Genomic DNA, 20117 nt, shown 5'->3' on the forward strand with positions numbered 1-20117 from the left:
TCTATATTAACTAAATGTTCATTTGATAGAGTGTGGTATTGATTTGAGCGGGTATGTCGTCTGAATTACTACCTCCGTTTCATGTTTTTTGCAACTTTGGAATATTTTATATCTCATAAATAATGCCCAAAGTTGCAAAAAATATGAAACGGAGGTAGTATTTGATTTGGGCTGCGCATTTTAGGTCTCCCCTGGTTGGAGCTATTCTAGCTGCATAAGTATGTTGCTAATTAAGACCCATTGATAAATCCAATAGTGAAATAGATAGGATTGACCCATTATTTAGTATAGTAGAAAGAGAGATACATTAAAGTCGGTACTTAGTCCTTTTCCTAAAAAGACTGGTTAAAAAGCAATTTTTAATCACTGTTGAAAAAAAAAAAGTGTTTAAAGTATTGTGAAAGTGAGATAGTAGATTGGAATCATGTGGTGGGAGGGTTTTTATTTTTTATTGTTTATTGTTTTTTTTATTTTGACAAATTTAGATAATCATTGTACGGACTATGCATTGTATGAATTCGGAAGATAGCATATTTATGGTGGAGACACTTTTCTTTTAAAAGTGAGGAAGTAACTCCTTTTTCAGTAGGGTAGTGACTTTAAAAAAGTAGCCACATTCCATTATGAATGTTAAAATATTAAGATAAATGTTCTAATGTCAAACAAGCCGAAAACTAAAAACACAAAATGGGTAATCACTAATTAGTGTGTTTATAAAAAATCATTATGGTGCCCATCATCTTAATACTAGTGTTTTTACAAATTAATGTATCAAATTCGCGTTACCTAGATTACTCAGAATTTAATTGTTCCCTTGACTCGTCAAGAAGTTACCTTCTAATTCTTCAAGGCTTGTTTGACAACAATCGCAACCAACTGCTTTCTAATTTGGCCTCCGAAATATCTACCGCCAATGATGGTTTTGTTACAAAAAAGCAAGGCTTAGAAAATGAAGAACCTGCTTATGGCCTTGCCTTGTGCCGAGGTGACCTTGATCGCGATGATTGTAAAGAATGTGTCAACAAGGCTGGCGATTTGTTAAAAAGGGTGTGTCAAACTTGGGAAGGAATAATTTGGATGGAAAATTGCATCCTTCGTTTTTCAAACTATTCTTTTTTTAATCTCCTACAACTAGAACCCAACACAGGGCTTCAAAACAATGATTTTATCACGGATCATGTCGAAGATTGGACTAAGTTGCTCAACGACATGTTGAGAATCGTATCGTCTAAGGCAGCTTCGGTCAAGTCCGGTAACAAGTTTGCCACTACAAAGGCATGGTTTTCACCGTTAAATCAGAATTTGTACGCTTTGGCTCAATGTACTCCAGACTTGACTAGAGAAGATTGTACCGAGTGCTTCGGTGTAGCTAAAACCCTTTTTAGTAGCCTTTTGCGTCGAGGGGGAATTGTGCTAACGCCTAGTTGTAATCTAAGGTATGAATTATATGAATTTTTTAACTTAACAAAATTGAAGCCGCCATCAAGCTCACCAATATCAAGCATAGCGCCTTCTCCTACAGATGCTGCAACAATTATTCCAGGTATGTAAATTAAGTTTTGCTTTAGAAAATTTTTTATATTACCACTATCTATCGATCCATTTCAACATAATTGACATAATTAATTTAATCACGATTTTTAATGTAATAGTTTGAATTTAATGTAATAACTAGTGCGTAGCCCGAGCGATGCTCCGGATTATTTTTCTTACCACTTGTAAGGAATAGATAGGTTTATTCTTTATTATTTATTTATTCAATATTTGTATATAATTTATAATAGTTTCCCATTAAACCTTTGAATAATTATTTATGAAACAACTATTGACTAATTATATAAACATGTTCTTGTAAAAAAATTATATAGACATATCCTTTGTATATAATTTATAAAATGATGAAAATAAAGACATAATTAATATCAAAATAATTAAATAGCTAAAATTTATAACGATAGTTAATTTTTCTTGCTTGTATGTATTATCTCGATTATCATAATTAGCAAATAATTGGATCGATTTTTTTTTTTTAGGAATTGCAGTTATTAAATGTTCAGATCTCCATCCAATCCATATACTTAATATTTATGAGCCGAGTATTGAAAACATGATTAATATATGGATGAGTGGTAAGACATCTAATGCATATTATTGTAGTTGTGAGTTTGAATCTCATAATAGACATTTTTATTAGAATATGCTCATAATTGAAAGATAACATGGCGAAATTAAATATTACTCCGTAATAGTTAAAGATTAATTCTATGAAAAAATTAAATGCTATTTACATTAATACATATATATATATATATATATATATATATATATATATATATATATATATATATATATATATATATATATATATATACATATATATATATACATACATACATACATATACATACATACATACATATATATACATATATATATATATATATACATATATATATATATATATACATATATATATATATATATAAATTAATGTAAATTAACGTTTTTAGGAACGCTTTTTAATATACCAGCATCAACTTTTATTTTAACCCACACCTGATTAGGAGGTGACCATGAATCAGGAAGGTTTGGGACAACGAACCTGATCGCCCCTCGTCTTCAGCTTCTCATTTTTCCTCCAAGAGCTTGCTGCAAGTTTTAATGGAAGGGGTTAGGGGTCTTTCCCTCTATAATCCAAGCATTGTTTGCCAACGTGGCAACGCATATATATTTTAAATGTGCATATCTTTCATTGCATATCAGCAAAGAGTAAAAAATTTGATATTCAAAAAATAAATATTAATACGAATTTATGACCTATGTATTTTCCTAACAATAAATCATATTTCCAAATCAAAGAATGTTATGCGAATAATGTACAAAGTAAAAATGTGTCAACTAAAAAAAAATAATAGATAGTGTATGAGTTGATAACGTGGATTTATTGAGTAATAATAAGAAAAACAAACCTTACATTGCTATAACTTAATGTAACATTCGGATTTCAAAAAATAAAAGTCAATAAAACATCAAACTCTCGTATCTAATTCTACCTTTTATTAGCATAATAATGTATTTATAGGCTAGCAAAATATAACCAAGAATTATAATAGACTTAGAAAAAAAAAATCCTAACAATTTCTTGTTTCCTGTTTTTGGTTTTTAGTTTAAAAAAAAAAAAAACTGAAAACCAATAATAATGCCAAACAAGCCCTAAAAAATTAAGATTTTTTTTTTTTTTTGAAAAAACTTAAAACTTTGATATAGTTACAAGTTAAAATAGCTATTTAAAAAATTATTAATAATATAGCTTTTTTTTTTTAATGTACTTTTCTTTAATAAATTAAAATGCAACCCATTATTGTTTTTCTCTTCCTCGCAATTTTAAGAAGGGAAGAAAGTAAAAATTTTATGAAATGGGTTTCTCATCAGTCATCACTCATCACTCATCAGTACTCATCACTACTTTACTTTTCCATCAAATCAAATTTTAACTTTTGAGCCAAACACAATGGATAAGGATTACATTCTTTTACTTTTCATTCCTTTATTTCCTTTTCTCTTCGTCCATTTATTCCCCAAGTTACAATTCCCACGCTAATTCCCATAAATTAGTTACTCCCTCCGTTTTAAGTTACTCTCAACAATTACAAAAAATGGTCGTTCCACATTACTTGCAACAAGTTTTTTCCTTTTTGTATTAAGTTTTTTAGTGTGATTTTATAAAATTACCCTTACTTTTGTTTTTGAACAACTTAATTAAACTACTGATTTTATCTCATAACTTAAACTCTACATTGATTAACTTAATCATTTCCACCAAAATCATTCCCCTCGCTCCCAATTAAATTCAGCATCACTTTCAATTGCCAACCACCACCACTACCACCACCATACCCAAAATTTCTCTCTCTTTCTTCACCGATCTACCCTCAATTCGACCGCAACACCTCGCCGGAAGTCACGTCGCTGTCGGCTGTCCCCTCGCTTGTGGGTTTTGGGTTCGAAATCTAGGTTGTGGGTTTTGGTTTCGATTTCTGAGGTCATGGGTTTTAGGGTTCGAAATTTGGGTTCGTGGGTGGTGATGGGTTATGGATTCGTGGGTGGTGGCGGATTCGTGGGTTGTGATGGGTAGTGGATTCGTGAAGATGATGGGTTGTGGATTCGTGGTGGCAGATTTTGGATTCTGGGTTTAGGATTTATCGGTTGTAATGGGTGGTGGTGGGTTGTAGTGGGTTCGGTGTTTGCTGGATTCGTGGGTGGTGGTGGATTTGTGGGTCGATTTAGGGTTGTGGGTGGTGGTGGGTTGTTGTGGGTTTAGTGTTTGTTGGTTTCATGGTGGTGGGTGGTTTCATGGTGCTCGGTGGTGGACTAGTGGTGGTAGGTGTTGGTGGTGGTGCTAGGTATTGGTGGTGGGCTGTTGGTGGTGGTGCTAGGTGTTGGTTTTGGATTAACACTTAAGTGTATCCCTAATTTTTCAATAATCAAGTTTATAATCTTTTGTCTACGAGTCCACACGCAATTCCCTCCTATGTTGCAAATAAATTGAAACGGAGGGAGTATACACAAACTATTGGGTTAGTGCAGCCTGACCACTTAGTTTGTCAGTCCAGCTATTGTTTTTTGTACGACATTACAAACTTCTCACACCCTCATTTACGCCCACCACCACCAACAATACTCCCACTCAATCCTAGTTCACTCTCTCTCTCCTCCCTCACCTTTAACTCACCCCTATTTTCTCTCTCCTCAACTTTCTGCTAAATTACTAATTTTTATTTGTTCATAATTCATGCTTGAATAAAAGAAGATGGTAATTTATGCTTGAATTAAAGAGGATGGTAAGGATAGTGAAAATAAATATTGTTGATTATGTTTGTCCATGATTTATGCTTAAATGGGCTTGATAATTGATTGAGATTTTTGGATTTTTTGAAAATAGCCCAAAAAACCACTTCGGGGCTGTGTGATGTATAATTGTTGAAATTGATTCTTCTATATGATTGTATGTTGAATTGTGAGCGTTTTGATAACAAATGCATATATTTTGGTTGAGAAATGAGCATGTTATGTTATACCCATGAGCTTCAGACGGGATCTTCAATGGTGATTCCACCATTGTTGACCTTTTAATTATTTTTATCAAACAATAAGTTCTATATTCTTGATTATATTATCTATAATAATTTGGATGATATCCTCTATAAGTTGGATGATATCATTCATTGTCCAAATGATATCATGTATTAGTTCCATGATATCCTCTATTAGTTCAATGATATCTTCATCTATTATATAGGTTTCATGATTTTATCTATAGTTTGGATGATATCCTCTATTGGTTCCATGATATCATTGATAAGATAGATGATATCATCTATTACCAAGATGACATCATTCATTGCTTAGATTATATCATTTATAGGCTGGATGATATATATCTTCTAATGGATTTATAATATCATGGTAAAATTGGTAAAAACCACCTTTTATGTTCAACTTTTTTGAAAAAAGCACCTTTTATGTTTTTTTAATTAAACCACCTTTTAAGTATCTAAATTTTTAACTACACCACCCCTATTTCAAATTATGACGAAAAAATTAACTAAAACGTCAAAGGGGCCCACTACTTGTGACTTTCGCTCCTAAATCATGTATTTTTTTCACCTCCAAAAACATTTGACCCTCCCCTTTATGTATATGCATGACTAAATTGAGTAAAGCTCTAAAAAACCAAACTTAATTTTGCTACAATAATTAAATTGTAGTATTTGTTTATTCTCAAAACCTAAATTGAGGTAATTGAAGTGGCTGGTTGAGATGGAAGGGAAAGATTTGCTATGGTTGATGATTTGGAAGTGGATGGTTGAGATACAATATGTTAGATTTGAAATAGGGGTGGTGCAATAAAAAATTTAGGTACTTAAAAGGTGGTTTAGTTAAAAAAAAAAAATTTAAAAGGTGGTTTTTTCAATAAAGTCGGACAAAAAAGGTGGTTTATACCAATTTTACCTAATATCTTTTATAGGCTGGATGATATCTTCTATTAGTTTGTTGGATGATATCTAACTAATAGAGGATATCATCACTAATAGAAAACAGGTCATTTCCAACAGAAAACTTTCGTCGGAAACACCCTGAAATCCTTTGAAAAACACATTTCCGTCGGGAAAAAAATTTCGACGGAGTTCTGTTCAAAGAGGTTTTTTCGGTACCGGAAAAGTCCGTCGTAAATTTTCGACGGATACACTTCCGTTGGAAATCTCCAACGGAATTTCCGTCGGAAAATTCTTTTGCAAAATTAAAAAAAATACGTTGCGCCACCACCGGCCCGGCGTATCATTTCCTCCAACCCTAAACCTACCTAAGCCAAGAGACACAACAATAAACACAGCGTCACCCGTCAGATCACCACCACCCCACCTAACCCACAAATCAGCACCTCCCACCACCACCACCCAAAAATCAGCACCTCCCACCACCACCACCACCCCACCAAACACATATCCACCAAAGATTGACCGAACCCTTATCCAAAACCCCATCAAACCCTGATCCACCCAAAGACAGAACCCTTATCCAAAACCCCACCAAACCTAGATCCACAAAAACCTTGACCGAACCCTTATCCCAAACCCACCCACCTAAAACCGTCTACACGGTCAAAAATCACCACAGCCCATAACTTAAATTAAAAATCAAAAACAAAAATAAAAAAATTTAAACTTACCTTCAATATCGAATTAGCTTCGAATTTCACATCAAACTTGGTTTAATAAGACCAAATTCGACCATGAAAAATCTAGATCTAGCATTTTCATGGTCCAATTTGACCTTAAATTAAAACCCATTAATTTGTTTTAAACCATGACCATAAACAACCATCACCATTAGAGAACCAAAAGAAGAAGAGAAGAAGGGTGTGAGGGAAAGAATCATAGGAGAAGAGAAGGGGCATGAAAAGAGAAGAGGGAAAAGGAGATAAGAGGAGAGAAAAAGGGATGAGGAGAGGAGAGAGAAAGAGAAGATGAGAGGAAGAAAGGAGAGAGAGGCGGAGAATTGAAAGAGGGGTAGGTGGGGGTGAGTCGTTTTAATTAGGGTTTTGGGGTCTTTTTTTTTAACTAAAATCCTGTCGGAAAGGAATTAAAATCCGTCGAAAAATTTCGACGGATTTTTATATCCGTCGTAAAATATAATATTGACGGATTTTCCGTCGGAAGTAAATAAATTTCTGACGGATTACAATTCCGTTGAAAATTTAATCGGTCAGAAATTTCCGATGGATTAAAATTCTGTCGGAAATGATGGAAATCAAATCCGTCGGAATTTTTGTATTTTCCTACAGATTTTAGTGTCCGTCGGAACCGTTTCGTCGAAAATGACCTGTTTTCTAGTAGTGCATCCAACTAATAGAGGATATCATATAGCCAATAAAGGATATTACATAGCCAACAAAAGATATCATCCAGCCAATAGAAAATATCATCCAAACAATAGAGGATATCATCCAGCTAGTAGAAATATCATCATGTCAATAAAGGATATCATATAGCCAATAAAAGATATCATCCAGAAATCATCCAGCCAATAGAGGATACCATCCCGTTAATTAAGTATATCAAAAATCCACATTTTGTAAGTCCGGATTGACAAAACATTTCGTCTGTCTGGACAGACACAATACCTTCTCCACCCACTAATACTTAACAAAATGCATACAAAAAATTTATCGTGTTCCTCATATAAACTATCACTATCTAGTTTTGTCCATTATTACACCATTTCTTTCAAGTTTCAACACTGTACTTGAATACTATTGGCATATTAACTTAAATCATTACTTGATTCATATTTCTTGTAAATTTAATGTTAAAGGGACATGAATATTTTATATTGATCGTTTGAAATATAACAACTGTAATATTTTAATGATTATATATATAGTTCATAATAACATTTTTTTTCCAAGTAATAAATTTTATTAGGATTTTTTTTGTCAGAAATACCTAATAAAACTCAGATTATGTGAAAAACTACCTAATAAAAAAGATGTTGTAAGAAACTAGCTGATAAAAGATAAAATATTGTTGCAAAAAATTACCTAATAAAGGATAATATATTATAAAATATTAGCTTTGCCGGATTTCCAACATTGACCCACCTAAAAATACCCCTGAAATAACCTCTTTCTTCCCCATATCTAACACTACTTGCTTAAAATTGCCTTCACCATGCCGCCGAAACCACACTTTAACCAAGTAACCACCACCTCTAACCCTAAAAACCACCATTCCGAAGCAAGAAACTACCTAACTTGAAAAATCCTCCAACCACCCCAAAATAACCTTACTCCCTTAAAAACAAACCCCTATGGTGGTTTTGGGGTATTTTGATGTGGGTCAATGTCGTATAATTAGTCAACGGTAGAATTCGGCCAAATATCGTATATTACAACATTATACATTTTATAAGTTAGCTTCTTTACAATATATCTTTTATTAGGTAGTTGCTTACAAAATTTATTTAATTAAGTAGTTTCTAGCAAAAAAATCCATTATTTTACTTAAAGTAGAATTGTCAACATTTTATTATTTATCAAATTTTTAGTTTTAACTCATTATCATTATTTTTTAGTTTCTTGAAAAATATTTATTTATGTTGGATTAAAATTATCAAAAATTATATATATTTGCATTGTAAATATTAGAAGACTAATTGTGTCCATATTATATAATGTGAAAATGAACCTGTTATTACGGATACATTCTAAAAGTTACCCTAGTGTTTAAAGTTACCACAAAAACAATTAAAGTTACCCTCAGACTCACCGTATTACAACAAAATTAAGGAAATTTTGACGATTACCACCTTATGTTATGTCCATTTTAGCAATTACCACCTTCTAATTTTTTTTTGAAATTTACCGCCTTCTATTTTCAAAAACATTAAAAGTTACCACCTTCTTGCCCCCAACTACCACGTGACGTCATTTTGGGCCAATTCTTTCCCTTTCCTCCCTATTTCCCTCACATTTCTCATTTCTATTTGGATTCTCATCTCCCCTTTCACTTTTTTTCCCCCAAAAAATCACCAATAAGTGTTCATTAATTTTGATTTGGAGGAGTGAATTGAAGTGTTTTTGATTGTTTGGGGAAAAAGAAATGAAAGGGGGGATGAGAATCGAGTTAGGAATGACAAATGTGAGGGAAATAGGAAGAAAAAGGAAATAATGAGCCCAAAATGACGTCACGTGGTAGTTGAGGGGCAAGAAGGTGGTAACTTTTGATGTTTTTAAAAATACAAGGTGGTACTTGCTAAAATGGATATAACAGAAGGTGGTAATTGTCAAATTTTCCTATAATTAACGTATACATACCTTACACAAGACCTATTGTTGGACCTGGTTCACACTAATTTATTGTGGACCACTAACATTAGAGAAACTATGATTATTTTATTAATAAAAAAAAAAGTCACTGTGTTGAAATAAAAGTGACTATGTTGATATAAAAGTCATTTTGGTAATATATAGGCTATAAGATATTAATTTTTTTAATGAAATATTTTATAAATTGGTCAATATGAATAATAAAGGTCACTATGTAAATATTATGGTCATAACGACGTATTTCAAGCTCACAATAATATTAAACGTTATACAAGTTTTAATAAAGGTTACTATCTTAAAAATAAGAGTCACTATGTTAAAAATAAGGGCCACTATGTTCAATATAATGTCAGTTGTGTGTGTATAAACCTCGGGTCCACAATAATAATATTGTGGACCAGGTCCACGCAAGTCTTTTTGTTAGAATAGTATATTAGTCATATTCCAAATAATATCTTAGTCATATTCCGGAACGCTGGACAATAAAAAATATTTACTTAATTATCAAGTCCTTCACAATTTTCGAAAATATTAAGGTAAAGTATAGGATACCTACACTTTCAATGACATTTAGATAATTAAACCACTATATAATTCTTCAGGAAAGAAGAAGGCGACTGCAAAGAAAATAGTTGTGGCGACCATTGTGCTGTTAGCGGTTATGGGATTGTTAATAATAGGCATTTGTGTCTTTCGAAAGAAAGCAAACAAGTACCCTTCTCCAGACGTTAAAAATGGTATTTATCCAGTTCATATACAGTGTGAATTTCTATTTAACTTTGAATAATATATACAATGATGTTAGCAAATGTCTCACATGTTGCTATATATAGTGCTTGATGATTTGATAACTGCGGAGTCATTGATGTTCGATTTGAAAACACTCGAAGCTGCCACGAACAACTTTTCTGATGACAACAAGCTTGGCCAAGGCGGATTTGGCACTGTTTATAAGGTAACCAATGGGTCACAACCCTCCTATGAATTCGAATATTGAATTAGCTATCACATATTCACAATATATAGTAGCTACCAATTTGATGTTTGTGTAGTGGTGATTGAGACTACACTTCGTAGGGATGACTCATGTTCGATCTCCCGCAACAACAATCGGGAGGGGATTGAAACCTAACAACCTAGAACTAATCCCTGAATCCGGATTAGCTCATAGGGTGAAATGGGTGGAATACCAAAAAACAATATATAGTAGCTTGAACGAAGATACTCCGTTAGTTTCTATTCAAATGGATCGCTTGCTAATATAGGAAGTTTGTTGTATTGTTATTGTTCAAGCAAAAATGGGCGATTTTAATTTGTATGTATGCGGCTGACCACATTATATGGCCGCTGTAAACTAAGTGACTGTTAAACATTGATCGAGTAGCACTTGTTATGTTGACTGGGTAACCCCTATAGCATTGATAGAATAACCCTTATAATGCTGACAAAAAATAATAACTCCTGTAACATTGACCAAGTAACCCTTATAACACCCTAATAAAATAAACTCATGTACCATATGGCCAACTAAATATAAGAATTTGTGTAGAGTAATAATAATAATTGTAATATTTACTTAAATTAATTTATTTTTCGTAACCTCGTAATAGAATTCCTTTGTATCATAGGGAACTTTGGCAAATGGACAAGAGATAGCAGTTAAAAGACTATCAAAGGTATCTAGCCAAGGAGCAGAAGAATTCAAGAATGAGGTTGTATTAATAGCCAATCTTCAACATAGAAATTTGGTTAAGCTATTGGGATTTTGCTTAGCAGGAGAAGAGAAGTCACTCGTGTTTGAATTTGTTCCCAACAAAAGCCTCGACTACTTTCTATTTGGTATGTTCCGTAACAAACTCTAATCTTATAATACTCCATCGGTTCCTAGATAATTGATACAATAGACTTTTTTCACTATCAAAATACACAGAGTATTAACTTTGAATATAGTTTTTTTTAACGCAATAAATTCCCCATATTTTATCATGAAATTTGTTGTTAGAAATGTTATTTACTAATATAATTAATTATTGCACGGGATATATAATGACTCGACTCATTACTTTATATAAAAAGCCTTCAATATACTAATAAACCATGTAAGTTAATAAAAGTACACTAGCCCAAACCATATCATCAACTTATATTAAAAAAAAATAATAAAAAATAGAGTCTCATTTCAAGTCATCAACCTATATTAAAAATTTATATTGTGGTTCATAAAAATATTCAACCATGCAAATTCAATTTCTAACACTAGATATTAAACTTTTTACAAAAGAAAATTGTTAACAAATAAATTGTACGAGTAAGAACATTACAAAGTATTATAAATACCAAGTCACATTGTATGACTCTCTCTCCCACAATCTTTATTTCTTCTATTTCTCTTACTCTCTTGTGCTCTGATTAACTGAGATGCTTAGGGTTGGCCCATGATCCTCATTTCGGTTCCACCCCAGAACAATTATGTATTCGTAAAAATAGTAGGAGCTTGAAATTCCAATAATATACCAACAACAACTCAATTATTAATAGTTTTATTTTGCAAAAATTATACTTCGTAATGTATAACTAGTTTAATGTAAAAAAATAATATGTAATAAGTTTGTAGAAAGCTAATAATATATTTATTTTCCGGAAATTTGGTTTTATTCATTTATTTTGGGGTAACTTTTATTTATTTTGGGTAATTTTAGATTACTTAGAGCAGCTTTACAATGGATGCAATTATAGACCTAATTTTATCAAAACCTTGTGTTTACATAACGTTCCAATCGGTACAAACTCTTATTGGTTAATTAACATTAATTTATGATTTCAAAAAAAAAATATTAATTTATTGTGGCCTACTAATATTAGAGACACTGTAGTTGTTTTATTAATAGAAAACAAGGTCACTATGTTAAAATAAATATCATTGTGTTATTATGAAGGTCATAAGAGGTTAATTTATATTTTTCACAAACTATTGGGTCAGTCCAGCCTGACCAAATAGTTTGTCAGTAAATCTATTATTTTTTGTAAGATATTACAAACTCCTCACACCCTTATTTTTTACTCACCACCACCAACAATACTCCCACTCAATCCTATTTCACTTTCTCTCTCCTCCCTCACCTTTAATCCACCCCTATTTTCTCTCTCCTCAACTTCCTGCTAAATGACTATTTTATTTGTTCATAATTCACGCTTGAATTGAAAATTTGAAGAGGATGGTAAGGATAGTGAAAATAAATATTGTTGATTATATTTGTTCATGATTTATGCTTGAATTGGCTTGATAATTGATTGAGATTGTTGAATTGTGAGCGTTTTGATAACAAATGCATGTATTTTGGTTGAGAATTGAATATGTTATGTTATACCCATGAGCTTAGTACGGGACCTTTAATGGTGATTCCACCATTGTTGACTTTTTAATTATTTTTATAAAATAAATTCTATTTTCTTGACTATATCATCTATAATAAGTTGGATGATATCCTCCATCCATTGTCCATATGATATCCTGTATTAGTTTCATAATATCCTCTATTAGTGCAATGATATCTTCTATTATATAGGTTTCATGATATTATCTATACTTTGGATGATATCCTCTATTGGTTCTATGATATCATCTATAAGCCGGATGATATCATCTATTGCCTAGATTATATCTTTTATAGGCTGGATGATATATTCCTCTAATGGCTATATGATATCATTTGTAAGCTGGATGATATCCTTTATTAGTTTGTTGGATGATATCCACCTAATAGAGTTTATCATTCAGCCAATAGAGGATATCATATAGCCAATCAATAAAAGATATCATATAGCCAATAAAGAATATCATCCAGTTAGTAGAGGATATCATCCAGCCAATAGAGAATATCACCATCCTAATAAAGGATATCATCTAGCCAGTACAAATATCATCTTGTCAATAAAGGATATCATATAGCCAATAAAAGATATCATCTAGTCAATAGAGGATATCATCCAGCCAATAAAGGATATCATTCCGCTAATTGAGGATATCAAAAACCCGCATTTTGTCAGTCCATACTGACCAAACGTTTCTTCAGTCTGGACTGACACAATACCTTCTTTATATTTTTTTTAATGAAATTTTAATTTACTAGTCAATGGTGATAGTAAATATCACTGTATTAAAATTAGGGTCACTATGTTCAAAATAACGACGTATTTCAGGTTCACAATAAGTATTAAAGTTCATACGAGTATTACATTATCAGATTGAGGTTCATGAGCGTGTGTGTGCTCTACCAAATTACCAATATCTTATTTGTAGAGGTGCATGCATGGTACATACGTTTGAATAAAAACAAAATGGAAATAACATATCATAGAAATAGCAATAATGAACATATAGCTACAGTGAAAATACATACTATTTTCTCTTGAACATATACCTAGAGTGAAATAAACATACTGTTAAATTATGTTCTTTATCAGAAAACATGATGTACTTCATATTTGTTTATTATGTACATCTAGTTATTAATACTATGTTCTTTTCATATATTCATTCTTATATCAGATAATAATCTCTATTAAATATATTGATAAACTATTGTAAATGTCCATGTTCTTTGATCAATTGTTAGTGTAATGTACTTTTATTTGTAATATGTTCACTGCTTATTGTTAAATGTTTTTTGAATTTTGTCTTTAAATTATAGTGAATAAATATAAATAAGGAATGTTCATTTCAAAATATTATCATATTCTTTATTATTTTCAAAGAAGTTCTTTGGATTTACAAAAAGAACATAAAGTTGAATGTTCTTTACAAAATTAAACCTTTTACAAAACAGTTATATGTTCTTTCTATTCAAAAAAAAAAAAAAAAAAAAAAAAAAAAAAAAGTTATATATTCTTTCAAATATTTTTTTTTCAAAAAAATAAATAAAGCATTGATCGTACATACGCCTCTATCGTAAAAATTTCAATACTCTATGGCAAATTAACAATATTGAAATGGATTGACCTTGCTGATTTTAATTACTCCGTATGTAACATCAAACCTCGTAGATGCACGGAAGCAAGGAGAGTTGAAATGGAGTATGCGTTACGAAATTATTAAAGGCATTGCTAGGGGATTACTTTACCTTCATCAAGACTCTCAACCAAGGATCATCCATCGTGATCTTAAGTCTGCAAATATTTTACTTGATGCAAACATGAACCCAAAGATTGCTGATTTTGGTTTGGCAAGAATCTCCGAAGTTGATCAAAGTGTGAATGCCACCACCAGAATTGTTGGAACATAGTAAGATTTTTATTTTATTTTTATTTTTGTTAAGGTAAACTTTTGTTTTTTCTTTCACAAAACACTTTTTTCACATACTTTTAAGTCAAATTATTAGTTTTCATATTTTGAGTTATTTTATATTGTATAAGATGAAAAATGGTTAGGAAAAATTGTCACAAGAATAATAAGACATTTAATCAGTCTTCTAAATTAATAACGATCTTTGGATTATTCCAAAGTAATGAAACGACCTATTTGATCATTTTCTCAAAATAAAATGTGAACGTTTAATAGACACTTGTCATATTGTGATTGGTTAAATATTAAAAAAAAAAAGTATTTAAAACTATCTCTTTAGTTAAAATACCCACTTCCCCCATTGTTCCTACCAAACCCTTCCCCAAACAACCACAACAGTCCTTTCCCACCTCTTCCCCGCTAGTAGATCACCACTCTCCCTTGTTGGTCATACAGAACCACCCCCTTCCCCACCGACAATCACTAAACACCCCTTTTCCTTTCCCTTACACCATCATTGGCATGCACCCTCTTCAAAACCCCAAGCATCCTAGCCATCACACCTTAGAAATCATCACACCCATCTCGAAACCTACCCCTAGCCATCGGAACCCATGCCCACATCCACCCTAGCCTTAAACTAGCCAGAATGTGCAAGAGTGTGGCAGTATAAGGGAAGAGAGAGAGAGAGAGAGACTAGGTAGTGGTTGGCGGATAAGAGGGTCAGAGTAAATTGGAGAAGAGGGTCGGGGTTGAGGTCAAGGTATTAGAGTATAGAACATAGTCCTTGGCCTCAACGCATCTACTTTAGCTGGTTGAGTTGGTGAATGGTAAGGAGGGGATATTTTTTGAAAAAAGTTATAAATTCTACAGTTAAATAATTACTCTGTATTTTTTAGTTGACATCTTTCTACTATCACGCTTGCCAACGGATGTTTTTAACTTCAATTATCAATATTATAAAATTATAAAAAGTCGATATTAATAAAATATACATATAGATGATTCAAACAAGATCCCACATGAGTATGTTTTATCGTATCTATAAACCACAAAAGCAAGTCAAAGCGTGTTGTGTGAATAGTGTAAAAGTCAAACGGTGTCAACTAAAAAAAACGAAGGAAGTAATATATAGGGAAATTCTCATTGGTACACCCATGATTTTGACTTTTCCCATTGATACATTCTTAAATTTTTGCCTTTCTAACGGTACACCCGTGGTTTGGTCTTTTTTCAAACTGTGACTAACACCGTTAAAAACTATTTCACAAAGTTAAAATAATTAAGGAAAAGACTATAGTCTCCCTTTTAAACATTTAATGTTTCAATTTGCGTGTCAAAAATTGTTTGGCTAAAGTTTTGGAAGTCATTTTAATCCTTACGGATCCAAACCTTGGAATTGTCAAAAAAATAACGCAAATGTCGTCTCATGTGCGTGTCAAACTAACAATGTCTCAGTTGGCGTGTCGTTACTTTTTTGTGATAGTAATTGTTCGTTTAAGGTTTTAGGGGTCATTTTCATCCTTTATGGATATAAATTGAACTTGAAATTGTCAAAAAATTAACGAAAATGTCTCGAAATTGATAATTGTAATTTTCGAATTTAGGGGTTTCGAATATGTCGTTGGGGGTTGTGAATTTGGGCAGCGTTGCTGCTATGTGCGGTGGCTGTTATTGGGTGCTGGTGCCGATTGGTGGTGATGTGAGGGAACATTGGAAAGGGGCAGCAAAAGGGTTGGTAATTGATGGTGGTTCGATGTGGTTCCGCTGCTGATTGGTAGATGTTGTGGTGGTTAGAGCGGTTGTGTGAAGTGGTGGTTAATTGTGGCTGGTTATGATGGTGGCACTGTGAGTCTTGGAAGGAGCAGGGGAGTTGTTTGGGTGGCTGGAGTCGCGGGCAGGGGATTGGGCAACTGGTGGGTGGGGAAGGAGTGGTGGCTTGGCGGTGGTTGGGTGGTGGTTGCAATGAGTTTGATGTTGAATAGTGGCGATGGATTAAGCAGTGGGTGGGAAGGAGTGGTGGGTGGGAAAGAGTGGTGGCTGGACGATGGTTGGGTGGTGGTAATGGAAATACTAACGGTGTAAGACAGTACAAGTTGTAGTGATTTTTAACAAACTATGATTTAGGTGGTAGCAAAGTAAAAAAAAAAAAAAAAATTAATAGGTAGCAAATCTGAAGTGAGGTATTTTAGGTGGTTGCAAATGTCAAAATTTCCTATAGAAAATTATGATCAAAATTAGGAGTTATTACAAATTTTGTTTGGATTTTTTGGATCAACTTAAATGAGCTTATAATTGATTGGTCTCCACATCTTTGTCAATGGTAGTGTCATGTTTCACAGTATTATTTGAAGCAAATTTGATTTGTTAGTCATTGAGATCTCTTTTTTTTTTTTTTTTTAATTATTATTGAATAGCTAAATTAAAGTTTCAATTCAACAAAAGAAAATAAAAATTAGTGACCAAAAAAAGACTTCCTATCTCCAAGCAGCCAAGCTAGCACACTTCTCTCTGAAGGGCACTTTGAGAATGAAAATTCGGTTTACCTTCACCTACTCTCAAAGTATCTACCTCACTAAGGTGAGTCGTGTTGACCCATAGAAGATTCTAAGATGGTAGCTAGGGTAGTTCGTCTAACCTAAATCCATGTATGAATTTGTTTTCGTATTTTGGTTGATAAAACATATTATATTAAAGGAAAATTTGTCAAAAAAAACCTTTTAAAAACACTATTTTACAAAAAACAACCTTTTAAAAGTTTTTTTGCAAAAGAAAACCTTATTGTTAAATTTTTTTGTTGAATACAACCTAGTATTACTAATTCACTCAATTAACTTCTAATGTTTTGTAATTGCCCTTTAACTTTCACTTATCCATTTAATAATACCACCACCCCCTACCTTTCACCCTTCCCCTAGCAGCAGCCCCCTCCCTCAATTGAGCCGCCACATAGGACCCTCTACCCACAGCAACCCACCTCCATCACCGAGTGGACCCCTTTCCCGGTTTCCACTTTACCGTTGCTGCGACTACACACCGATAATAGTCCTTGCCAAACTCTACACGCCGGCGTTCAATTTCATTTTCATCAGAAACACAAATTTCATTGGTGTTTTCGTAGCAAAGTATTTTCATGATTTCTATAATTGTTGAATTAACTATTTATTTGCTAATATTATGAGGGTTTGAACCTTTGAATTAAAGAAGAACATTTTTTTGCGACATGCGTGTTATATATAATCTCAATTACCCTTTAATATTACTCCAACCTTTATCGAAATCGCAATACCCAGAGAGCATACAGCGTGGGAATAAGGGTAAACTAATTTTCCAACTTACCTTGATGTTCCTTATGTGACCCCTAAAACTAGAATTTTATGAGATATCATTTACGGAACTACGATATCGAACATTGAAGCTACGCTAGTTGATTAGTAATGGGAAAGGGGTTAGTAATGGGTAAAGGTTAAACCGGGAAAAGGAAGGGGTTGACTCGGTGGTGGGTAGCTGAGGGAGGCCTGCGAGTTGATGTCTTGGTGGTGGTTTTATTTTTTAATCTATAAATTAATTCAATTATTATATAGTTAAGTGATTTTTAGAAGAAATTAGAGGTTAATTAAGTGGATTAGATATACTAGGTTGTCTTCAGCAAAAAAAATTTACAATGAGGTTTTCTTTTGCAAAAAAATTTTTAAAAGGTTGTTTTTTGTAAAATAGTGTTTTTAAAAGGTTTTTTTAAACAAATTTTCCTATATTAAATACAAAGTATAAAAATTTATCAACTTTGCGAAACCAACCCTTTTAGAGTTGCAATTTAAGGAAACAACTCTTTATATACTACTTTCGTTAATATTTAGTTGCAACTTTGGGGTATTTTTCGAGAGACATAAAATATTCCAAAGTTGCAACTAAATATTAACGGAGGTAGTACAAGACATGAAATTTACAGTTCTGTGTTGTTTTTGTTTTATTTACTTTGAGCGAAGTATTTGTTTATTGTAGCGGTTACATGGCTCCAGAATATGCAATGCATGGACAATTTTCTGTAAAATCAGATGTTTATAGTTTTGGCGTGTTGGTTTTGGAGATTGTTTGCGGTAAGAAAATTAGTGCTGGATTCCTGCCGCATGGAGACCTCTTAACATATGTGAGTATAAGTTATTTTATCAATCATATATACGGTATTCCATATGATCGTATTTGATTAAGTTTCAAGCTAATTGGGAGATCAAAAATCTAATTTATTCTCTTTTATGACTACAATTTTCTTAGGCTTGGAGATGTTTAACCGAGGAAAAACCCTTGGAATTCATGGACCCAACTTTGAAAGATTCATACTCGAGCGCTGAAGTATTGAGATCCATTCATTTAGGCTTGTGGTGCGCGCAAGAGAACATAGAAGCGAGGCCAACCATGTGCAAAGTTGTCGTCATGCTCAATACCGATTCTGCCATCGACACAATGCCTATACCTCAATGCCCTCGATCATTTTATCAAAGTAGTAATGAATCATCCCTTGTATCGAGGTTAAGTCAGCCTTCAACGACGACATCAAGCAGTGCTAATAATGAGCCAACTATGTTATCTGAAAATCAAGTTACAACTAGTGAGTTGCATCCAAGGTAATTGCGTAACTTTTAGAATCCTTGATGCATAAATAATTACCCTTGTGTAAATAATTTCCAAGGCCTGTATTGTGTATTGTCTAATGTTCGTATATTGTAGTTATATTAACGACAATATTCGTTTGTAGCTTGTAAGCTTTGTTTTGTGAGGAATAAACATTGTGTGTTCTATATTAATTGTATTATATTGATGCCCTTTAGTGCAAACACTTTGAAATTGAAAGCCTAGACTGCATGTGCTATAATACTATAACATTTTTTTGACACATATAATACTATAATACTATAAGTTTAGAGAACGGTTAAGTTTTAAACCCAATATCAATCTCTTTAGGGAGTAATAACAAATGAATGAGAACCATGTTTACACAACCTTTTTGTCCTTACTTCAATGTTCCCTCGGTCTTTTTATGCACATTATTCAAACATATTGAAACGTATTTAACCAATAAGATGTTGGACATTTGATACAAAGTAGCGCCAAGTTTAAAGTCCCCTCAAAAAAAAAAAAAAAAAATAGTGTTAAATCAAAGGTCAGAAGGGATTAATCAAAATTTGACCAAATTAAATCTTGTTGGCTAGAAATCTGAACTCAGGCAAATTGATCAAATACTAAAATAGTTTTAATTAAAAATCCAACGAATAGTCCCTAAAAAAAATTTAAAAAAAGCCTAAACTGCTAGTTAGGGAAAACTTGACATTGTACATCAATAAAATTTTCAATAAAAAAATAACTTATTTATGAGCATTAATTTTTTAAGGACCTTAGTGGGTTCTGTTCTAAATACAATGAGTTACATACTTAAATGTGGCTTAACTTGCT

At 32.5% G+C, this 20117-nt stretch overlaps 1 protein-coding gene across 1 annotated transcript; it reads left to right on the forward strand.

Moving 5' to 3' along the window:
• Positions 1–427: 427 nt before the first annotated feature.
• LOC145611849 (cysteine-rich receptor-like protein kinase 5) lies at positions 428–19533 on the forward strand. The gene is made up of 7 exons (XM_081667229.1): positions 428–1543; positions 9991–10125; positions 10222–10343; positions 11017–11227; positions 14432–14669; positions 18672–18816; positions 18942–19533. The coding sequence occupies exons 1-7, from the start codon at positions 727–729 to the stop codon at positions 19293–19295; spliced, it is 2022 nt and encodes a 673-aa protein (XP_081523355.1). The 5' UTR covers positions 428–726; the 3' UTR covers positions 19296–19533.
• Positions 19534–20117: the final 584 nt, after the last annotated feature.

The sequence above is a fragment of the Chenopodium album genome, chromosome 24, assembly GCF_948465745.1.
Source record: "Chenopodium album chromosome 24, dcCheAlbu1.1, whole genome shotgun sequence".
NCBI classification, from domain to species: domain Eukaryota; kingdom Viridiplantae; phylum Streptophyta; class Magnoliopsida; order Caryophyllales; family Amaranthaceae; genus Chenopodium; species Chenopodium album.